Source organism: Lepus europaeus, chromosome 2, assembly GCF_033115175.1.
Source record: "Lepus europaeus isolate LE1 chromosome 2, mLepTim1.pri, whole genome shotgun sequence".
Classification (NCBI taxonomy): domain Eukaryota; kingdom Metazoa; phylum Chordata; class Mammalia; order Lagomorpha; family Leporidae; genus Lepus; species Lepus europaeus.
In genome coordinates this window covers 113,071,165-113,094,224 of record NC_084828.1, presented here as the reverse complement: position 1 = coordinate 113,094,224, position 23,060 = coordinate 113,071,165, and the positions used below count along the sequence as shown (strand labels likewise).

General features: G+C 37.7%; 1 protein-coding gene across 1 annotated transcript in view; it reads right to left on the bottom strand.

Moving 5' to 3' along the window:
• WDR49 (WD repeat domain 49) overlaps window positions 1-23,060 on the bottom strand; it is a 153,062-nt gene that overhangs the window by 48,010 nt on the left and 81,992 nt on the right. Inside the window, exons 9-15 of the mRNA XM_062181624.1 lie at window positions 22,131-22,246; window positions 12,563-12,693; window positions 10,087-10,185; window positions 8,321-8,485; window positions 6,348-6,535; window positions 5,249-5,446; window positions 781-962 (exon numbers count right to left, since the gene is read on the bottom strand). Of these exons, the coding sequence (XP_062037608.1) occupies window positions 781-962; window positions 5,249-5,446; window positions 6,348-6,535; window positions 8,321-8,485; window positions 10,087-10,185; window positions 12,563-12,693; window positions 22,131-22,246 (1,079 nt within the window). The remainder of the gene's footprint in view (window positions 1-780; window positions 963-5,248; window positions 5,447-6,347; window positions 6,536-8,320; window positions 8,486-10,086; window positions 10,186-12,562; window positions 12,694-22,130; window positions 22,247-23,060) is intronic.

The following is a 23,060-nucleotide window of genomic DNA, read 5'->3' as shown; positions in this document are numbered from 1 at the left end:
GAGAAATAGCTGAGCAACAGTGAAAGCCTAAATTTCTTTGAGAGTGATGTCTAACATTCAAAGGTAATTGAACTTGTGGCATATTAACCACTGTGAACCCTACCAAAACCAGGAGTACAAATCTGAGATACATTCTGAGATAGATACATACATATTCTTGAACAAAGAGGCTGATTTCCACAATTAGGTTGTTGATAGAGTATAAATAAAATACTAAACAGTACTGAATAGAAACCAGTAACTCCATGGAGGCAAGAAAAAATATCCAGGGGCCAGCATTGTGGTATAGCAGGTAAAGCCATCACCTGAAATGCTGGTATCCCGTGAGGGTACTGGTTAGTATCTTGGCTGTTCCACTTCTGATCCAACTCTCTGCTAATGCACGTGGGAAAGCAGTGAAAGGTGGCCCAAGTGTTTTGGCCCCTGCACCCACATGAGGGATCTGGAACAAGTCCAGTGCAGCTCCAGATATTGTGGCCATTTAGAGTATAAACCAGATGAAAGATCTCTCTGTTTCTGTCTCTCTCTCTGTAATTCTTTTAAATAAATAAATAAATCTTTAAAAATAATAAAGAAAAGAAAGAAAGAAGATGCAGACATGACCATGAGAACGTAAGCCCCAACTCACCCCAACACAGACCTCTACCAATACCCTAAATTTTAGAGAAGCCTCAAGGGGGACACTGGACATTCCACAGAGCACAGAAGGAAATTTAGATCAATCTTATCTACCCTAGGGAGACTCCAAATGACATCCCAGTAATGTTTAAAATTACTTACTTGTATGTTGAGTCATCTTTGTTTTCCTTACTAAGTAGAGAATGTTCTTTTGGATCTAAATGTGAATCCTCCTTAGAAAATAAAGGGGTTGCTCTTATGCCTTCCTTTTTAATTTCACTTTCCTTTAAGTGAGTAACTCTTTCAGGAAGAAAGAGATAGTTGTCAAAATGCCAATGCTTTGCCTGAAAAAAAAAAAAAAGAGAAATCTATTTTAATTTTATGAAATTTTTAATTTCACTTCCCTTTAATTTAGCATCTCTTTCAGGAAAAGAGTTTCCAAAATGCCAATGCTTTGCCTGAAAAAAAAGAGAAATCTATTTTAATTTTATGAAATTTATTTTTGTCAATCATTTATGTCTATTTACTTTGTGCTACATTACTAATTGTAACCATAAAAGCACACTCACAAATGAATAAGATATGGTTCTTGTTCACAAGGAGCCTAGAGTCTTACAGGGTGGAGGTGAAATTCATTCACATAACTTTAATAAAGGTAGAAAATGAAGTGTAATAAGAAAGGAACAAAAATGCTTTGAAGAAGTAATAATAAAGTATAAAATGTTGTCATTCTCACTTTAAAATGCTGAATAGCAAGAGTTATATTTACTAAAAAATAGAAACAATGCTTTTATTGAAGAAATGCCAGAATTAATTTCTCCTGCAAGTACTTTTTTTTGTTTTGTTTTGTTTTGTTTTTTACAGGCAGAGTGGACAGTGAGAGAGAGAGACAGAGAGAAAGGTCTTCCTTTTTCCGTTGGTTCACCGCCCCAGTGGCCGCTGCGGCTGGCGCGCTGCGCTGATCCGAAGCCAGGAGCCAGGTGCTTCCTCCTGGTCTCACATGCGAGTGCAGGGCCCAAGGACTTGGGCCATCCTCCACTGCACTCCCGGGCCACAGCAGAGAGCTGGACTGGAAGAGGAGCAACCGGGACAGAATCTAACGCCCCGACCTGATGTGCCGGCGCCGCAGGCGGAGGATTAGCTTAGTGAGCTGCAGCGCTAGCCAATACTTTCTTTTGCATCCTAATTCCTAAAAACATCTTCAAAATTCAGTCCAACTATGTATTATTGACCAAAAAACCTAGTGTTACAAGATGGCTTTCACAGATTCTCATTACAATTCTCTACAAACATCCATCTAGAAAAAAAAAAAATCTCACTAACAATTCATCTTTTATTCTAAATATAAAATATATTTACTCTCCTTTTATCTATTCACTTTGTACACATAGGATCTGCTAGAGAATGCAGCCTGTGTGATATGTGAGGGAAATAGGCACTCCAACAACACTGGGTTGGTCTACAATCAAATCAATCTTGCCGCAGGATTTTCAAATATAATGCCTATAGAGGGTAGGTGGATAATGTCAATAAGTGAATCATACTTCATGTAAGAGGATAAATGTGTATTAATTAGGAAACGAAATGCAACCTTAGTGTTTAGATGAAAGGTGAAGAAAAGTAGGGAAAGGTGGACAGCACACTGAAATGGAGATTTCCTTTTTTGCAAAGGGAGCCGTAATTACTTTCAGGGAATAACAAATAAGGTACTTAAAAATGTGTGGAAAATGGCATTAAAACATATTTATTTTGGTGCAAAAGGAATGTGATAGGTTTTTTTTTCGTAATATGTATTTTGCATGAACTTTTTCATGAAAAAAACATCATTCATGAACATTTTGAAGTACTCTTATGTTTTTGGGTTGTTTTTATTTTTCAAGAAAAGCAAGGAATCTGAATCATTATATGAAATCCTCTAATATTTACATGTGGGCCATTAAATCAAATTTAAAAAAAATTATTGAATAAGCACAACCAAAATAACTGGTCATCACATCAATCAGAAGAGGAGTTACTAGTACACACAATCTACCAAGCACTGTAGCAGTTAGAGATTAAAGAGGGGCAATCTTTACCTAATATGTACTAAACTGATCTTCTGTATATAAAGAGAATTGAAAATGAATCTTTATGTGAATGGAAGGGGAAAGGGAGCGGGAGGGGGGAGGGTTGCGGGTAGGAGGGAAGTTATGGGAGGGAGGAAGCCATTGTAACCCATAAGCTGTACTTTGGAAATTTATATTCATTAAATAAAAGTTAAAAAAATAAATAAATAAATAAAAAGAGGGGCAATAGAGAACTTCAGCCATTATCTAATGTCTTCTCATTCAATAGTCATCTGGCAGTTTTCTGGGACAAATATATGTGCATGGATAAATTATCTTCACTCCTACTTCTCTTGCTCTAGAATTGGGCATACCACATCACTTACTTTTGAAAATCTAACTTGAAAACCAGACTAAAATCAGTAGCTATGTTATAAAAGTCATTCCAGTTATTTTTTAGAGCTTGTTGCATGAGCTATACAGTAAAATTTAGCTTAATGTGATTCCATATAGTTCATGCAGCATGGTTTTATGACTAAACTTGTGTGTTAAATTACTTAGAAATGTTGAGTTTCTGAATGTTATGTATAAGATTTGCTTGTTCTAATCCTCACTGTATATGCGAATGGGGCCCCTTCTTCTTATTTGCCTTCCCCAGCTTTCCTTCTGTAGGATGTCTCTTCTATACCATGAGCAGAGCATCTACTGTTGCTATTTTCCAGCGTCTGTTCACTTATTCTCCCCCTTTCCTCTCCTCCCCTCCCCTTCCCTGCTTCCTTTCCTGTGCCCCTTGAGACTAGCAGTATCCATATTCAAAGTAGCTTGATAAAAGTCATTGCTTTATTTACAGAAAAAAAAAAAAAAAGCAACTCCATCAGAAGGGGCTAGAAGTCCAGCTATCCACAGTTTTGCAGCCTTTAGCTTGTAAAACCAACCCAGATATGGTGGCTCTTTTCCTGTCTTGAGCAGAAGGGGGAAAAAAAAAAAAGAAAATTAAACTATTTTCAGAGTTTTTGGGACTGAAGTTTTTTTTTTTTTTTAAACACTTTACAAAATGATTAATGAAAAACACCAATGGAAGAAAAGATGAACAGTGCTACTAGCACATATTTCTAAATTAAAATTCAGCTACAGATTATGCTCGGTAGGGACAGTTTATATGGCACCCGTACCTACAATGATTTCATTTCTTGCTGCAGTCCCATCTAGGTGACTTTTACTCCAGACTTTAGTCTGGATGATGCCTCATTTCTTTACCTGCCATTCAAACCTCTACCTCATCTCACTGGAGCCCGTGTAGCCACATAAAGATATCAGTAGTGCCTAGGCTTCTCCAGTTGCCAGAGCAGGCTTCCAACTCCTTTCTTAGACTGCCAGCTATGTCCCACCCTGTCTCAGGCACCACACACCTACCCACACACCCAGCCACAGCTTTTCCTGAATGAGAAAAGTCTCGCACCTGCCTAATTTACAGAGCAGAAGACATTGATGCTGTTCTTGTGTTACACTCAGGCTCCCATATTGCTCAGCCAGACAGGAGTCCACCTCCCCAGAGTATTTTCTGATCTGCCTTTGTTTTCTATGACCTAAAGGGTTGCATAGAATTCTTCCAGCACAGGTTGACATCATCAAACTGATTTCAAAAATACTGCAACAACAAACTTTATCTTCCAACACTACAAGAATTATCATGTTCTCATGTGTGAGACTGGTACATGACATTATTTGGCCAAAGTAATTGAAGCTCTGGTTTAAGCTCACTCCACCACGTTTGAATGGCACTGGTGGCAATCAATCAGGTATATTTTGTCCCCCAAAACATGAAGGGAACAGGAAGAGAATCGCTATGAAGACCAAAGGAAAACTGAGAACATTTTAGACAAAGAATATTTGGATCTTCCATGCCTCCCACTTCCATAGCCTAGTTTCATGGGAGGAAAGGGTGAAAAGCATGAGTTCTGACATGAGGCAGTTTCAGTTAAAAACCAATTTCTATTGCTTACCAGCATCTGGGAGCTCAAGCAATTTACTCAAACTCTCTGTTCCCCTTCCCCCTGAATCTGTAAAATGGGAATAATGAGAGTTCTTCCCTCATGGGGTAGGCAAGCACAAAGATTAAATGAGATAATTTACGTAAAAACTCACGAAAACCTCAGTAGATGTTAACGTTAGCTCTTGTTACTTGACAGCCTAGACTAGGCAATGAATAGAGTTTTTTTTTTCTTTTAACATTTTCTATATTTGATTATTACCTTGACTATTACTTGGCAGTCATAGCCATCTGTCTGTATACTAACATGAGTATCATCCACGTTGTATTTTTACTCATATTTGAAATTGGAGGTGCTTTAAAGGTGAAATTTCCTTAGGATTTCTTAAGTGCCTGCAGCCACCATATCCTCGTGTTTCTGGTGAAACAGTCACAGTTTGTGGTTAACCGGACAAGAGATGCCCAGAGCGACAGCTACAGAATGTAGGTCAGTTTCCCTGACTAATGAACATTAAACAGCTGATGGGATTCAAACGGCAATCAGCCCAAGTTCATTCAAGTAAATACGAGGATAATAAAGAAGCAGTATTGCTACCTGGCCAAAGATCCAAACAGGAGAATCGCAGACGCCAGTCACACAAACACTACAGTCTGCAGAGGATGAGAGGACGAGCAGATGCCCACCCGCCTCACACATCTCCAGGCAACTTATGCGGTCCTCATGAGGCTGGAATGATCTTAACAGAGGCGGGGCCTGTGTGATTCTCTTTTTGCTGGAGTTAAGACAGTACTCCTGAGTGAAAAGACATACCAGAACTCTAAAAAAATCCAAATATTGTGATTATAGTGACATAGCATTTTTTAAAAAAAGGTTGATACAAAAATGGGGAAAAATGACATTAACTAACTAAATTGACTCAATTGGGAAGCAGAAAAAAAAATGAAGAAGCAAGGGAGGAAGGATCGAAAGGAAAATTGAAAAAGTAAAGTCAGTGATGTAGCAGAGAAGATCTTGACCATGTATAGGTACTCAAATATTACACAACTTTTAATAATATTAGAAAACTGAGCAGTAAATCAGTGACAAACAGCTACCTATTAACTCAGAATGGCAATAACATTAGAGAAAGAGCCAGCACTCTATTGAAATTAGGTTTACAATTTCTTTTCAAATAAGGCATATCCCAACTATTTACATACAAACACTGTATTGTAGCACATTGCTGACAATTTTGCTTTCCTAAATTGGGTTATTGACTTGAGCAAATATTAACAGAACAGAAAAATCTGGCTTTCTCCATCAATTACTTGCAAGATGTCTCTGCTAAATACATGGAAATAATTTCTTTAAAATATTCAGACCAGGGATGGGCAGTTGGTGTAGTGGTTAAGACACAGCTTTGGACTTTCTCATCTCACATAGAAGTGCCTGGTATTAAGTCCCGGTTCTACCTTGGATCCCAGGTTCCTGACAACGCAGGCTCTGGGAGGCAGCAGAACTTGCATTCACATGGAAAACATGGATTGAATTCCTGATGGTTTCAATCCAGTATAGCCCCAGATATTATGAGCATTTGGGAAGTGAACCAGGGAATGGGAGACACCTCTCCCCCCCACCCCAGTCCACTCTCTGCATTTAAAATACCTTTTGAAATTCAAAACTAATAAAGACGATGTGAGAAGTTTCAATCTACCTGTATATTCCAGATTTTCAACCACCCATTCAGATCTCCTGTGGTGAGATAGCGATTCAATTTATCAGTAGACATAGTAATGGATCCAACTCCACTATGAGCCAAAAATTCAGCCAGAAGTTGCTTTTTAAATGTGTCCCAGAATCTGACAGAACCACATCCTCCACATGATACCAGGTTGGCTCCTCCTAACATGTAAGGGAAAACCAAATTAGGAAACTGAAACATTGAAAAAACAGCATCTTCAGTACCTTACTCTGCAAAGCACAATGGATTGGAGAGATGAGGTACTCTGAGATCAACTCCCATTCTCTTATAAGAGGGAGATAGCCCTATGATATGCTCACTAATTGGTGTTGAGTGTTAAATGATACCAGGTATATAAGATGTTCAATTTTAGGTAGTATTCTTCCCTTCATTTATTATTCTGATGTTTTGAAGCCAGATAGAATTAGTCTTTTCCAATAAATTCATAAATATTAATTTTAACATTCTTTTAATATTCTGATTACATAAGACCCATCTTCCCTAATAACCGACTGGACACATACAACAATAAAGGAAGAGTTCTCATGCACAGACTTGGATGAGTTCATCAAGGGAAAGCAGCTCAGCTTCTGATTTCCCTGGTGAGCAGCATGCCTAGGACTCCATTGACGAGCTTGGTTTAACTTTTTTCATCAAGAATTCAATGTAAGCCTTTATAGAACTTTTTTGGGTTATTAGGTCTAGAATTAGCCTTTCATTTCCTATTCTTATATGGTTTAGAGAAGCATTTTGCCTAAATTATTCTTATAAATGAAGTTCCTATTAATTGATAAATTTGTAGATGACTTCCAGTTTGCCTCAAAATATACTGCTGATTAACAATCATGTGTGTTTAAGGTAGAAATAAATAGCAATTGCAAATAGCAATATATAGCAAATAGCAAAATAACAGCAAATATAGCAAATAGCAAATTGTGTCAGTGGAAACAATTTGGGAATATTGATAACATTAAGAGGAATTAGTGTTGAGGAAATGAGAGTAATTTTAGGATAATAGTTTATATTGTGAGTATAAGTGAGTTCTAGAAGATAGAAAGCTTTAGAATCTGTTTCAAAATCAATTTTAAACAATCCATATTTCTAAACTTTAGATATATACCACTATTGCTTTTTAATAATGAAAAAATTTTGTGAAAATCATGTAGATTTTTTTATTTCCAAATTAAATATGGGAAAGCAAATACAGAAAAATATGATTCAGATATGTTTATTTGTTTCTCAAACATATAACACATATATGTCTACTTCCTAATGTTAAGGGAAAAAAACATATTGTATTACCATTGTCAGCATACATCTCAACAGATCTCACTAAGACTCTCACTCTCAGAACTATACACCACTAGTAAAGCTACTCAAAGCACTTCACCACCCCTCTCCCAAAAAAAGTTAACATGGAGAGCAGGCAACTCCTGCCCTGGGGTCAATAGCTATTCCAAATTTTACTCTGATCCCAGTCTCCAAGCTCATCATTATTTCCTTCCAGCCCATTTTCGTACTAACTGTCTAAAACAATCAGCCTCACACTTTCCTCTTAAAAGCTGCATTTGGATTAATCTTTGCCTTATATTCTTGGAATATATATCTTGCTGTACCTCCATTCTATTAAAACCACTATCTGCCATGTCTGGAACATCAATTTTTAATTGATGCTCATATCAATAGTTGGACAGAATGTTTCTTACCCGGATCATTACATATATAGCACAGAAGAAATTACTAGTGGTATTGACTCTGGCTTCTGCTCCTGTACCCACCCTTCTCAACTCCAGCTTCCCTTGTCCTGGTTTGTGGATTCTCATGACGTAGTACTGTGTTTGTAAACTACAGGCAGTCAAACTCCACCAATCTTAGACAGAAATAGATTGGACTTTCTCTTTGCTACCTTATCCACCTATATGCAATATATGTAAATGCATGACTACCTGTTGCTGAAATGTTTTTTCTTGCTTCAAGAAAGCAAAGCTTCATAACAGCGTTATTGCCCTGGGTGTTGATATCAAAGGTGCAGGCTCCCATGGTACCTTGATCTGCCATGAGGTGGGTGGAGCAGCTCCTCCTAGCACTGAGAAGCCTTTGAGGTTCTGGATCTGTAATGAAACAAAACTGGGTTCCTAATAAATAGGAACATCTACTTTTCAAACTAGTACCTGTGAGAAATAATTGTCCCACCTGTGTCCCTGTCTCCAAGCACTCTATCAAGTCTCAAGACAGACTTCTGGTCAAAATGCACCAAGCTATCTTCTGCTATCCATTTTCTCAACCCCATCTTGAAGGATGATTTGGTTTCATTTTTGGTTTACATATTCCTTACACACTTACTGCATTTTCCCTTGATATGAGCAGGCATTTCATATTGTAGTCACTGCTGACATCTTAGAGATCATTATATGCTCAAGACAAATGTGATTCTAATCCATGGCATTTTCAGCTTATTAATTATTAATATCAATCTTGAAAATATTGTGATGAACATGAAATGTAATGACTGCTTATGTATATTTTAATGATCATTTTTAGCAATACTATTGCTTAGTGAGTTACCCTGGAGAAGACACTCCTAATGGTACTTCAATTATCTAATGATATCATCTCCAGAACTTATTAATGAAAACTGAGACTATTCTCAGAATGAATGAATAGTGTGTGCATAGTTCTGAAAAGTCTCTACAGGAGTATCTTCAAAATTTCAAAGTAAGAAATTTATAGCAATGTCTTTCACATCCTTCAAAAAATTACTGTTATTAGCTTTTCTCCCTTATCTCTTTGTGTATTTAACGCAAGCCACAATTTAGCTATTGTAAGAGCAAGATGGTACTCTCCTGCAGGCCACCGAAGAAGAGGAGGAATTCAGCCCTCTCCCTGGAGAGTCAGGTGACCTTGAATGATTAGCTTGTATTACATAAAGTTTGTCAGAGCTCAGTGTCTGCACTCAGGCAATCTTTAAATTCTTACCTTGATTCTCTTAATCAGTTGTTTCACAAAAATAAGTGCATCTGATGACCAGTTCTTCCTAATGTTAGTTTCCCCTCGGAGTTTGTACAATTCAGACAATAGAATCTTGCTAGCCCACAAGGAATGACATATTCATTACCCAAATAAATTAGTCTAAGGAAAAACCTTTAGTATCTAAGGAAAGTAAAATAAAATGTGAAAGGCAATTGTCAAGACATTTTGCTTAAATATAAAATATTCATATGCTCTGCTAAACTCCCATAAAATATAATATACTCTTATCTAATGCTCCTCACAAGTTTCTGAAGCAAGGAATAATTTAAGATTTCCAGGTGGCATAATATTTAATACATGCTCTAGATTGAGCCTGAACAGCCTATCAAGTGAACATTTTCCTACCAAGGGGTATCCAAGGTTCACTCAAAAGCAATTTGGCAAGGTTCATTGCCAAAAACTAAACTCGATAAAAATGAGAGGACTGTTCCCTGCTGTCAGTAATTCAGAAACGCTGATGTTGCATAAAGAGACGAAATGGCCCACAATGAAGAATTTGCTAAGCCAAGTAAATCTCAAGGTTCTTTTTAGTCACTTTGACAAGACAACGACATCCTAATCCTTTGCGCTTTTAGCTGATCATCTATAATTTAAGAGCAAGCTACATCAGATACATGCATAAACAACCAGGCCTGCCATGGTCTAACTCAGCTACAATATTTAGTTTCGAACTTGCACTTACCTGATTTTGATTTCACCAGCCTCTGGTAATCAGGATGAAGGACATGGTGTGCGTTTTCTGTGCTATTGTTCCACAGAATAATTTCCCCATCATAACTCCCTACATGAGCCAAGATGGAGAATATAAATAACCAGAATGTTAAACAGAAAATATGTGCAACAGCAGGTAGAAAAAATCATCACAAGTGTATCTGACACAGAATCTCACACACAGTGGGTTCTCTTTTTATATTTTTGGAACCATGACTCATAATAACTAGCTTCTTTTTAACTTTAGAGCTTATAATCCTCACAACATAATTTATGAGGTATGTAGAAATTACTGGCACCTTATTTTATTTTATAGTAAAAAAAGCACTAACAATAAAGGCTTTGCAGTGAGACACTTGAATTTAAGTCCTGGCTCTGCCACTTATTAGCTGTGTAACCTTGGGCATGATATTTAACCCTCCTTGCTGCTATGATTTTCTCATCTATAAGACAGGGTGGATAACTGTATTTATCTCATAGTGTTGTTTGAAAGAATGAAAAGTACTTAAAATAGTGCTGAACATATTGTAAGACCTGAGAAAATGTTTAATTATTACTATACTTGTTTATTATTTAGTAAGAACAAGTAAATCAAGTTCTAGATTTCTGTTTCCTGGCATCTCTTAAAATGAGTGTGTGTGAGTGTGTGTGTGTGTGTGTGTGTTGGTGTGTGACTTCTCTCAATTCCTTTACTTTTACGATCTTTATTGATTGTTGATTTCTACAATCTTAAAATCGTTACTGCTCTTCACAGAACAAGAAAAGGACCCAATGGTGAAGCTAAGTTTGACAATGCCTGTCCCAAGAAGGAGCAATGGGAATGCCCAGATCCCTGCTCTCTGTGGCTCAGTGAGAATAGCCCACTACTGAGCTATCAGTAACAAATGGAAAGTATGGAGGAGCTGATCTTGAGTGGGATGTGCCCATAGGGACAGTCTCAGAAATTTGGAGAGAGGAGAGAGAAATGCATACTAAACTTCATATCGTCTCAGAAATAGCAACATCTTTAGCTCACAAATTGGCCAAAAAGAGTGGAATTCAGTTGTCTGTGGGGGTAGCCATCTTCACCCATGAAGCATTTTACAATGCTCCTTTTCAAAGTGATTGACCAAATATTTTCACATGGGACTGAAGAGATGAGATTGAATGAGGAAATTATCTATCCACCCATGCAGTGGTATTTTCTGACACTTTCACAAAAACGACTACACGGCTTTATACTTCACTGTCTCCATCACATTTCATGATGTGAACCTCCCTGCAGGGATGGACTTCCAGGGGCTATAAAGAAAGTTCACCTACAGAGTTGACCCTTCCAGAAAGTAATCAGAGAAGCAATGAAAAACAGCGAACTTTAAACAGAGATAGATCCTTGAACTTCATATGGTTAATATTTCATGGATATCCTGGCTCTTTTCCTTTAAGTTTTCATCTCTCTTAATTGATAACATTTTTGGCTCCATATAAAAAAATTCAGACTGTTGGCCGGCCCCACGGCTCACTAGGCTAATCCTCCACCTTGCGGCACGGGCACACCGGGTTCTAGTCCCGGTCGGGGCGCCGGATACTGTCCAGGTTGCCCCTCTTCCAGGCCAGCTCTCTGCTGTGGCCCGGGAGTGCAGAGGAGGATGGCTCAAGTGCTTGGGCCCTGCACCCGCATGGGAGACCAGGATAGGCACCTGGCTCCTGCCATCGGATCAGCGCGGTGCGCCGGCCACAGCGCGCCAGCTGTGGTGGTCATTGGAGGGTGAACCAATGGCAAAGGAAGACCTTTCTCTCTCTCTCTCTCTCTCACTGTCCACTCTACCTGTCAAAAAATAAAAAAATAAAAAAAAAAAAATTCAGACTGTCAAAACATGGACTCTAAAATTTCATGGTATCCTGCAATCTGTTTTTATGAGTTTCTTTCTTTGACCAGAAATAATACAGTAATTTTTATTCTTCTTAGCATGTCACATCAAAGCATGCTGATTGATCATTTTAAGACCTTGTTTTTGTAGATACTCTTTAACAAACTACATTGTCAGAGCTAAACTATGCCAAAAGGTTACTAGTAGTTGCTGTAGTTACTACTAATAATTACTGATGAATTTCTGATGTGCCAAGAACGGTGTTAAACTCTTACATAGACAATCTGTACTGTAAATAAAAAATATAGATGGATTATTTTTACCAAAGAAAATTATGCCTTAGAGTTTGTATAACTTGCCCAATATCATGCTGTGGCAGAATGGTAGAACATGGTAGAATCAGGATGTGAGGCCAAAGAGCCAACCAGATGATGGTCATCACCATGAATGCCTTGTTCTAGGGCCCAAGCAGCATTAAGTACCACAATTGTTTCTTTAATAAGTTCGTTCATTTTGCAGTTGAGATGTTTTTTTAAAGTGTGTAAGCCAAAATAAATCAAACTTCCCCCTTGATGGTCAAGTGAAGGTTCCATTCACCTGTAGCAAGAGTTTGCGGGGGTAAAAATGCAGCACACAGAATGTCATCCTGGTGCTGTACTCCTCCTTTCCATTCCTCAGACTGGATGAAAAATTGATTGAAGGTCTGGGGTCGAAACACAGTAATACCTCTAGTAAAAAGAATATGGAATTTAGCCATTATGCTAAAAGTGATACAGATATGAACTAGCCATTATCCATTTGGGTGGTGAGATTTGAAAGGCCAAAAACCCAATATTTTATCTGATGTAATCAGTAAAACTGAGTTCCTACACTGAACTATCTTTTGGATTTTCATGTTTAATTCTCCAGTAAATTATGAATATGTAACAACAGAAGTTTATTCCTTTTACAGCCATTAATATCAAACATGTATCCATTTATCAGATTAATTATCCATCACCAAGACTCTAAAGCAAAGTCCCAACATGGAACCATGAAATCACCAAGAGTTTTGCAGCAATAACAATTAGGTGGTGCTGGTGAGGGTCTATGGACAATTAATGTTTGGACTTTAAACAGAATCAACAGGTTTCTTTCATCAAGCTTCTCAGGACATTTCACATGTTCACATTCCCTGTGGTATCTCCCTAGCTTGCACAACCTCAGTCTAATCTGTTGGATTCCACAGAACCTTACCTAACTACTATTGGTGGCACTCACCAAAAGCTACTCCAAAGAAATTAGACACAGGACAGATACATTTTAAACTGACAAAAAATGGTTTTAGAGAGATCAGTATCTTGGGGTACTGATGATGAATTAAAATACAAACCAGAATGGGTAGAAAATGAAATACCTTGGGCCTGTGAGAAAGGGATGCACAGAAATTAAATTGGGGGGCAGGATTTGATGATTTGAACCCTGTCTACCAGCCTATGATAAACCTCTCCTTTCTTCTAGGGTCAACCACATCTCAAATGAGAATTTGTACCACACATTTGGCATCTGCCGCTCTTACTCTCTTCGTCTCTCTGCAATTTTGCTTCTATTCCCACTACTCTGAAGGCTTCCTCATTGACCTACCATTGTTTTGCCTTATCCTTATCCGTGAATGGAGACTCTTCCACTCACTCCCACCCCTTGAAACTGTTGTTTCCAATACATTTTGCTTTTCTTCCTGCCTCCTTAATCTTTCATTCCCTAATCTCTATTTTCCCTCCAATTCTTTCTCATGTCTCTTGCAACACTCACAATATTGTCATTCCTCTGTTCCTCTCTACCCACTCAAACTTACTTAATCAGAGATAATGTACAACCGAAAGTTCCAATTTCATTTCCATACGAACAGCTCTTAAATTGATCTTCAATCATAACCTTCTCCAGTGGTGTATAATTTCCACTTGTCTGTTGATGGTTCCATCTTATATCGATATCAGCAACAGATCATAATATACCAAAAACCCAAATTTGCTATTTTCTCTCCACACCAGTCCTCTGCCTTGATTTCACAGTTTTGGTTAGTAGACCAGCACTCCAGCATCCTGAGTGTCTTTCTCTTCCCTGGTGAAAGCAAATACTTAGATTCTACTTCTGTCATGTGTTATCTATTCATTCCTCCTTTTTTGTTTTAAACAGTCAGTGACAGCTACCTAGTTAAGTATTTGCAACTTCATGGTTGAACAGTTGTAACAACTTCCAAACCAATTTCAATTCCTCTAGTCTACCAGCTTCTGGTATATCTTTCACCCTGCTAATAGATTAATCCTTCCATTCTGGACTCTTAATACACATTCATTCTATATGCATTTCTTGTTTTCTATGTGAAAGTTATTATTCATGCTGAATGGGATAGAAAACCAAGAAAATAAGTGACTAAAATACAAGGTAAAATGTTATAAGTGCCAAGGAGGTAAAATACATCTGCCATGCAAGTCCACAGTAGAAATCACAAAAGGATGAGTTGAGATCTGATATTCGAACTGGAACATAAAAATGAGTAGAATTTTGAAGATGAAAGTACTTCAGGTAAAGGAAACAGCATGATGAAAGGTAGAGTAAATGCAATATTTTAAAATGTTTACTGAAAAAATTCAGATATGTGGGCCTATTATTCTTAAGTCCAATCTACTTTTCAAAAATTTGTATTTATTTGACAGGCAAAGCCTTACAGAGACAGAGAGAGATGCTGTCTTGCTGGTTCACTTGCCAAATGCCCATAACACCCAGGCTGAGACAGCCAAAAGCTGGGAACTAGGAACTCAATCTGGGTCTTCTGCATAGGTGGCAGGCACCCAATCTTGTGAGCATTCAATTGCTGCCCTCCAATGTGTGCATTATCAGGGAGCTAGAATCAGGAGAAGAGCTGGTAGTCAAACCCAGGCCCTCCAATATGAGGTGTGGCTATCTTGATTGACACCTTAATCACTAGGTGAAATACCCACCCTCAAACTACTTTTTTAGAAATATTTTTCTCTGCTATTGTATCCTTGGCTTTCAAAGTTATGTGAGGTGACAACAATAGAAACATGGAATATAGAATTGAAGGATAACTTTGTTTTGGTTCAAAAAATCAAAATCCAATCCAATCAAAATAAAATCAAAAAAATCAATACACAGATTTTTTCATAATAAAGTTTAATTAATTTTTGAAGACCCCCTTATACGCTAGGATTTCAAATATTTTGCACCAAAATAACTTATTTTTTAGTTCCATTTTCCACAAACTTTTGAAGTATCTTTATACATGAATGGACCATGAAGCCACAGAGTAAATATGGCACATCTTTTAAGTTTTGATTTTACTTAAAGAGCTTGGGAAAAATAGATCTCTGTTAAAATAAGGATAGATGATGTACTATTGACAGAATGCAAAGTTGGCATGAATTTTAAGGATAGAATACAAGATTTCAAGTCAATTTCTTGCTTTCAGGAAATGTTTTAAACTTTTAGAGGTAGTCAGGGGCTAAGTTTCTGAAGCATTTTCTTGTCCAACCCAAACAATATTCCTCTTGCTCTTTAGCTACCCTGTAAATTCTACCAAGCACAAAATAGGCATTTAAAAATATTTGCTGAATCAATATAATTAAAATATTTTCATATTATTAATGAGGCTTAATAATATAAATATCATAAAGTTTTGAAATTGCAGTTTAATTTCATAATAGCTTTGTATGTATGTAATTTTAGTTTGACTGAGAGATTATCCTTTGGGCATGGAAAGTGTGCGGTGAGAGGGGGAGGGCAAAGTTCAACCCTATGCAATTTCTATTAACTCAGCCAAACTTCAACATCAAATGTCTTTTTCCCAAAATTCCCATATTAAATATACACTAGATATATTCAGGAACTATCACCCAAAGGCACAAGATGCTTTTCATAGATTATATGAAAGTAGCTCTTCTCATATTTGACCTTGTATGTCAAAATGTTGAGAAACTAATTAGCTGACACCTTTCCCTTAAAACCTAACCTGAAATATACATTTGAAATGACAGTTGTCCTTAAAATACCTTAAGAATCCATATAGTAGTTCTTACTTTTTCCATTTCAAAGATAACTTTTTTTTAAGTTGGTACTTTTGCCAAGAGTTAAATTAAAGTTCAGAATAAACCAATCTTAAGGCCATTATCAGAGTTGAAGAGACCTATTCTTTCTGGCACTGAAGAAGTTTGCTAGTTTCATTCCTCTTCACACATTTAAAATCCTGAGAGTACTGCTACTGAATTGTCATGTCATCTTACTGAAATGATGATCACTTCTCTAATTCACAATTTAAATGTGATGACCCATTATATGAGAACAAAATTAGTTTACCTGTCAAGTATATAAAAGCACAAAAAAGCAAGGAATATTTAACAAAACCAACCTCTTTTCTAGGAAGGATGAGTTAGGAAAACAACTTATCAAGCAGAAATTGTCATGGAGACAACACAAGAACACAATCAACTGTTTATTACTCATGGGTTAATTGTTCATATGTTGTTAGTCCAATTATCATAAGCCTTGTTAATACCTATCCTTTAACACATTGCTTTTTAGTCTGAAAGGGCATATCTCAAAGGAAAAGAATGGGCTTCATTTAAGGCAGCTAATTTTGACTCTTTTTTCCTATTTTCTAAAATATGTGAAATTGAATTTTCTACTCTGAAATAATCATAGAATTTGTTTTAATAATTATTTGTGAATTCCAAACACCTTCCCTCTCCTGACCTCTCACATGATTATTTTACAATAAATCACAACCTGGACATTTCTGTTCCAATTATTTTTGTTCTGTTTCATAAATTTTTTATTTAAAAAACAAAAACGGGCCAGCACTGTGGTGTAGAAGGTTAAGCCTCCACTTGCACTGTCATCATCCCATGTGGGTTCTGGTTCAGGTCCCAGATGCTCCACTTCCATTTTAGTCCCCTCCTAGTGTGTCTGGGAGAGCAGCAGAAGATGGTCCTTGTTCCTGGGCTCCTGCCCTCACGTCAGGGACCCAGAGGAGGTTCCTGGCTCCTGGCTTCTGGCTTCTGCCTGGCCGAGCCCCAGTCATTGCTGCCATTTGGGGATTGAAACAGAGGATGGAAGATCTATGTCTCTCTGCCTCTCTCTCTGTGTGTGACTCTGCCTTTCAAATAGATATAAACAAACATATAAAATTGTACATATTTGTGGGCTGATATGTGATATCATTTATCCTTTCAAACACTTAACATTTATTCATAGTAAAAATATCCAAAAGACCTACCTTCTGGTTTTGAATAGAAGATTATACAGTACATTAACATTATCTATCTTCACCCTACTGAGCAATAAATCCCCACAACTTCTTATTCTTGTCTAGCTATAACCTAGTACCTATCAACAAAAACCTTTCCCAATACTTTCTTTTTTTTTCACATTTTCTATTTATTTATGTGAGAGGCAGAGTTACAGACAGTGAGAGGAAGAGACAAAGAGAAAGGTCTTCCCTTCCACTCCCCCATTGGCTGCAAAGGCCGGAGCTGCACAGATCCAAAGCCGGGAGCCAGGAACTTCTTGAGGGTTTCCCACGCGGGTGCAGGGGCCCAAGGACTTGGGCCATCTTCTACCGCTTTCTCAGGCCACAGCAGAGAGCAGATTGGAAGAGGAGCAGTGGGGTCTCAAACTGGCCTCCATATGGGATGCTGGCGCCACAGTTGGAGAATTAATCTACTGCACCACACGTTGGCCCTAACCCAATCCTTTCTTCCCCACTTCCTTTTCCACAACTATATTTTTAACCACTATTATTTTTTAAGATTTATTTTATTTATTTGAAAGGCAGGGTTAGAGAAAGAGGGAGAGATAAAGAGAGTTGTTCCATCCACTGGTTCACTCTCCAAATGGCCACAATGGTCCAGGCTGGGCCAGGCCAAAGCCAGGAGCCAGGAGTTTCATCAGGGTCTCCTACATGGGTGCAGGGGCACTGGTACTTTTGCCATCCTTCACTGCATTCCCAGACACATTAGCAGGGAGAGTGGAGCAGCCAGGACTCAAAACAGCACCCTTATGGGATATTGGTATTGCAGGCAGCTGCTTAACCCACTACACTACAATATCAGCCCCAGAATTATATTTTTTAAAGATTTATTTTATTTATTTGAAAGAGTTACAAAGAGAGGTAGAGACAGAGAGAAAGGTCTTCCCTCCTTTGGCTCACTCCCCAATTGGCTGCAATGGCCAGAGCTGCACAGATCCAAAGCCAGGAGGCAGGAACTTCTTGAGGATCTCCCACGCAGGTGCAGGGGCCCAAACACTTGGGCCATCTTCCACTGCTTTCTCAGGCCACAGCAGGGAGCTGGATCAGAAGAGGAGCAGCTGGGACTAGAACCAGCACCCATATGGGATGCTGGTGCTTCAGGTCAGGTCTCTAACCCATTGTGCCACAGCGCTGACCCCAACCTAGAATTTATATATATATATATATATATATATATATATATATATATATACACATATATACATATATATGTATATACATATATATATACAAATATACATATATTTTTTTTGACAGGCAGAGTTAGACAGTGAGAGAGAGACAGACAGAAAGAAAGGACTTCCTTCCATTGGTTCACTCCCCAAATGGCAGCTACGGCCAGTGTGCTGTGCCGATCCAAAGCCAGGAGCCAGGTGCTTCCTCCTGGTCTCCCATGCGGGTGCAGGGCCTAAGCACTTGGGCCATCGTCCACTGCCTTCCCAGGCCACAGCAGAGAGCTGGACTGGAAGAGGAGCAACCGGGACAGAACCAGCAGAGCTCCATCTGGGTCTCCCACATGTGTGGCAGTGGTGCACATACTTGGGCCGCCATCTGCTGCCTCCTAATATGCATTAGCAGGAAGTTGGATTGGAGACTGCAACTGGCACTCCAACATAGGATGTAGGCATCTCAAGTGGTAGCTTAACCCACTGTACCACAATGCCTGCCCTAGAACCAGAGATTTATATAATAAGACAGATGAGTATATACATAAATGTCTGTATGTGTGTGTGTGTGTGTATGTATCCCTAAATTAAATAAAGTACAAGAAGCTAGAAAGCACGAAGACAAAAGAGAAGCACATTTCCATCCGGGAGTTAAAATGAATGTTCTGGTGCAGAAGACATGTGAATGAGTCTTAAAATAGGAATAAATTCTAACCATATGATAAAATTTGAGGAAGGATTTCTAGGTAACAGGAGAGAACAGAGGTAGGGTAAGTGTGAGACAGTGTAGATTTTATAGGAACACTCTGACAGCAAGCTGCTATTTGATAAAGCTTAGAATAGCACAACAATGATGAAAATGCAACTGAAGACTAAAGTATAGCTAAAGGCTAGAGGGAGCTTTGATGTATTTTATAGATACTCTAAATGGTTTTAAACAAGGAGGCAACATAGAAATCACTATAGCCAGAGTATGTAGAGTCTGTTGAAGGGGTAAGAGGTGGGCATTAGAGGAGAAAAGGATCAAATTAGAAGGCTGTGGCATTCATCAAAGTAGGATTGATGCTCTGAGTAACACAGTTGGGGTACACATGAGAGAAGGTTTAAGAAATATTTTGGATGTAAATAGGCAAGTCTTAGTGACTATCTAGATGTGAAGTTGAATGAGAAGGGAGCACCAAAGTGGATGTCTAGGGTCTCTGGCCATTCACTGAAGCTGCAAATCTAAGAGAAAAGACATCTTTGGAATAGAGGAATATATAAGGAATTCAGTTCATAACATGCTGGGTTTGGTATTGCAGTCAGACACCTCCAGCAATCAAATGAATAAGTGAGCTTAGAGAGATAAGAGCTGAAGATAGAGATTTTTAGGTTTCTATAAAATACTGCCTACCTTCCAAGATGAGACTAAGAATTAAATTAGAGAGTGTATGTGTGTAAAGTGTCTAATGCTACAGTGTACCATCAATAACATAAATCAGGTGGTGTATTTAGGTACCTCAGGCAATAAATGTAATTTCAACTTGTATTTTATCCTGGGCAAAAATATCAAACCAATATCTATATTTAAATAGAGGCTGAAGTTAAACCCACAGTTTAACCTATTGGATCTCCTTGGGTTTAAAGAAACATTAATAAGCTGACTGTCAATCTTTCAGTTATTTCTTCTCTAATCACTGAACTGTTAAGGAGTCAGCTTAATGGTCCATCCTTCACCAGCTGGAAGCAAACAGTCATCTGCCCTCTTGCCACTTTTATTAAATGCTTTTAGGTAAAAGGATCCTTTCTTGGAGGCATAAAATTCATCCTAACATAAAGACTCTGACTTAGAATTTATTGTTTTAGAGATTTATTTATTTTAGATGAAAGGCAGAGTTATAGAGTCAGGGGGTGATGGATATAGAAAGAGAGAGAGACCTTCTATCTGTTGGCTTTCCCACCAACTGGCCACCACTGGAGCTGGGCCGGGAGGAAGCCAGGAGTTTCTTCTGGGTCTCGCACATGAGTGCAGGGGCTGAAGCACCCGGGCCATCTTCTACTACCTTCCCAAGCACATTAGCAGGGAGCTGGATAGGAAGCAGAGCAGCTGGAATGGCACTTATCCCCATATGGGATGCCAGCGTGGCAGGTGGCAGCTTAACCTGCTATACCACAGCAACAGCCCCAGAACTCATCATTTTTAAGCCTATCAGTGTAAAAGTGAAATTTAATATTACTCAGAGGCTGTTTATTCAGGTTTAAATTCTGACTGAGGAATCCAAGTCTTGTTAAGGTTAAGAGGAGGAAAAGGTGGAGGAGGATGGGAGAAATGATTACTTTTCCTAGTCTCATTGCAGTTTTCCCAAAACTTCTTCCTCAAAATCATGGAAAGTGAACGCCCACCAACACAGCTCAGAAATATGGATCTTTATGTTAATCACTCTTAGGTGACTTTACACAACTGCTCTTTTAAATTTTTCTTTTATAAGCCACCTAAAAAAGCTTATATTTAATATTTATTTCTAATGATAAATCTTTTAAAAATCATGAAAATGCTATCTCTAAGTTTTGACTTACACCAATTTATACAATTCTTTTTGCAATGTTCAGAATATAAATTGGATCAGCTGATATCATATACACCTGCCACAGTTTTGGAGAATTAAACTTGCTCATTGTCATGTTCTAATTATAGAGATCATTAGGCCATGGACTATTGGAGTAGTTGTGAGTTGATAATGGATCACACTGCTTCCAGAGGTGTGAGAACTCTTGTCCTTCAATGTTAAGCATGATTTTGTTTCTCAATATGAAGTAGAACTATCTTTTCCTTAATATTAAACTACCCTTAAAAGAGAAGCAGTGTGTGGCATTATGTTTCCTGCTCCACGTGTGCACATTTGCATTAGTAGAAAATTCCTCTCTGTGATTGATAAAAATCCCCAAAGATACACTGTTGGCTTTCTAGATATAAAAACTGATTTACTTCTAGCTGAAAATCATTAAGATCGTAATTTTATAGTAAATAATGTTGGGCAAATGACTATTACAGCAATATTTTGTGAACCGTTGAATTAATGGATATTATATTTTCGAAACATATCACTCTTTAATTTTCGTAGTGCCCATATACTGCCATAGAAAACATCTCACTTATGATCCCTTAGTTCTCCTAGGGAAAAAAAGAAAGTCTTTTGTCTTAAAACAAAATGGAAGAATTGTTCCTCAAGAGTAAGTGGGCTGTGAGAGGCCATTTCTGCTCTATTAGGAAGGAAGTACTAACATAGCATTCAGTGTACTATTTCCCTCTTGTACTACAATTGAAAATAAGTAGTAAGAGAAGAATGAGATTCCTTTATGGTTAGAGGAATGCAGCTTTACTCATTAAGAATTTGTTGACTATAAGTTTTAGAAACTCCTGGAACTCAGAAAGTGCTATTATTTCCCACATGAAACGATGGAAGAAGAGTCAAATTCCCAAAGCCAGGAGGAAGTCCCATAGCATTTTTCAAAACCACTCAAGCTACATGATCTTATAATATTTTATTCACTAAGCATCCAGGCAATTCCAACTAGAGTCTCACTCACCTAGGTCACCAGCAACTCCAAATCAGCCAAGTTGTCTACACTCTTTTTTGTTTTAGATCTTGATTATAATTCTAATAAAAACATTTTCTCTTTACCTTCCTACAGTTTTGCATGAAATATATCATACCTCTGCCAGCCTGTAACCAGGATTGTCTTCTTAAGAACAAGGATCTGTGAAATATCCACAGCTCCATCTTGCCCAACACTTAGTGTGTGGTGACAGAATCCGTTGAAGTCCCATACCTTTAACAGAAGAATTGAACTACTTTTGAGATAAGGAAAGAAAATGTCTTCTTAAATTTAATAAAAAACCATGATTAAATAGGATTGCTTTAATCTTTCATGTTTACATTCTGATCTGGGATATATTCACTCAGGATACATAATAATTGAGGGAAATGCTCTCATCATTTGAATTTAGCCATTACATTTATTATTCTTATAATACATGAAGGACATTTCAAAAGGTTCATGGAGAATAGAATCCAAAGAGAAGTTTATTTTGGTGCACCAAATTTGAAATCCATACAATGCTTTTTCAAAAATCTCATTTTCCATGAACCTTTTGAGGAATCGTTATGTGTATAGATTTTGAAATTTTTGCACCAACATAATCTTATCTTATATTCTATTTTTCCATGAACTTTTTGAAGTATCTGTATATACTCAATATTTGTAATCTCCTGAAACCCTTGAAATCTCTTCACTCTATTAATGGTTTCCCTTGCCGTGTAGAAGATTTTCGGTTTCATATAATCCCCATTTGTCAATTTCTGGTTTTCTTGCTTTGGGGTTTTTTCCCAAAAAATATTTTCTCAGATATTTTCTTGTCTTCAAGAATTTTTCCTGTGTTTTAACAGCTTTATAATTTTAGCACTTATATTTAAGTTTTTGGCCCATTCTGAGTTGATTTTTGTATATGGAGAGAGTTAGGGGTCTAGTTTTAGTATTTTACCTATAGATACCTAGTTTTCCTGCTACCATTTGTTGAAGAGACTGTCCGTTGTCCAGTTTTTCATAGTGCCTTTGTCAATCAATTTGCTATAAATATTTGGGC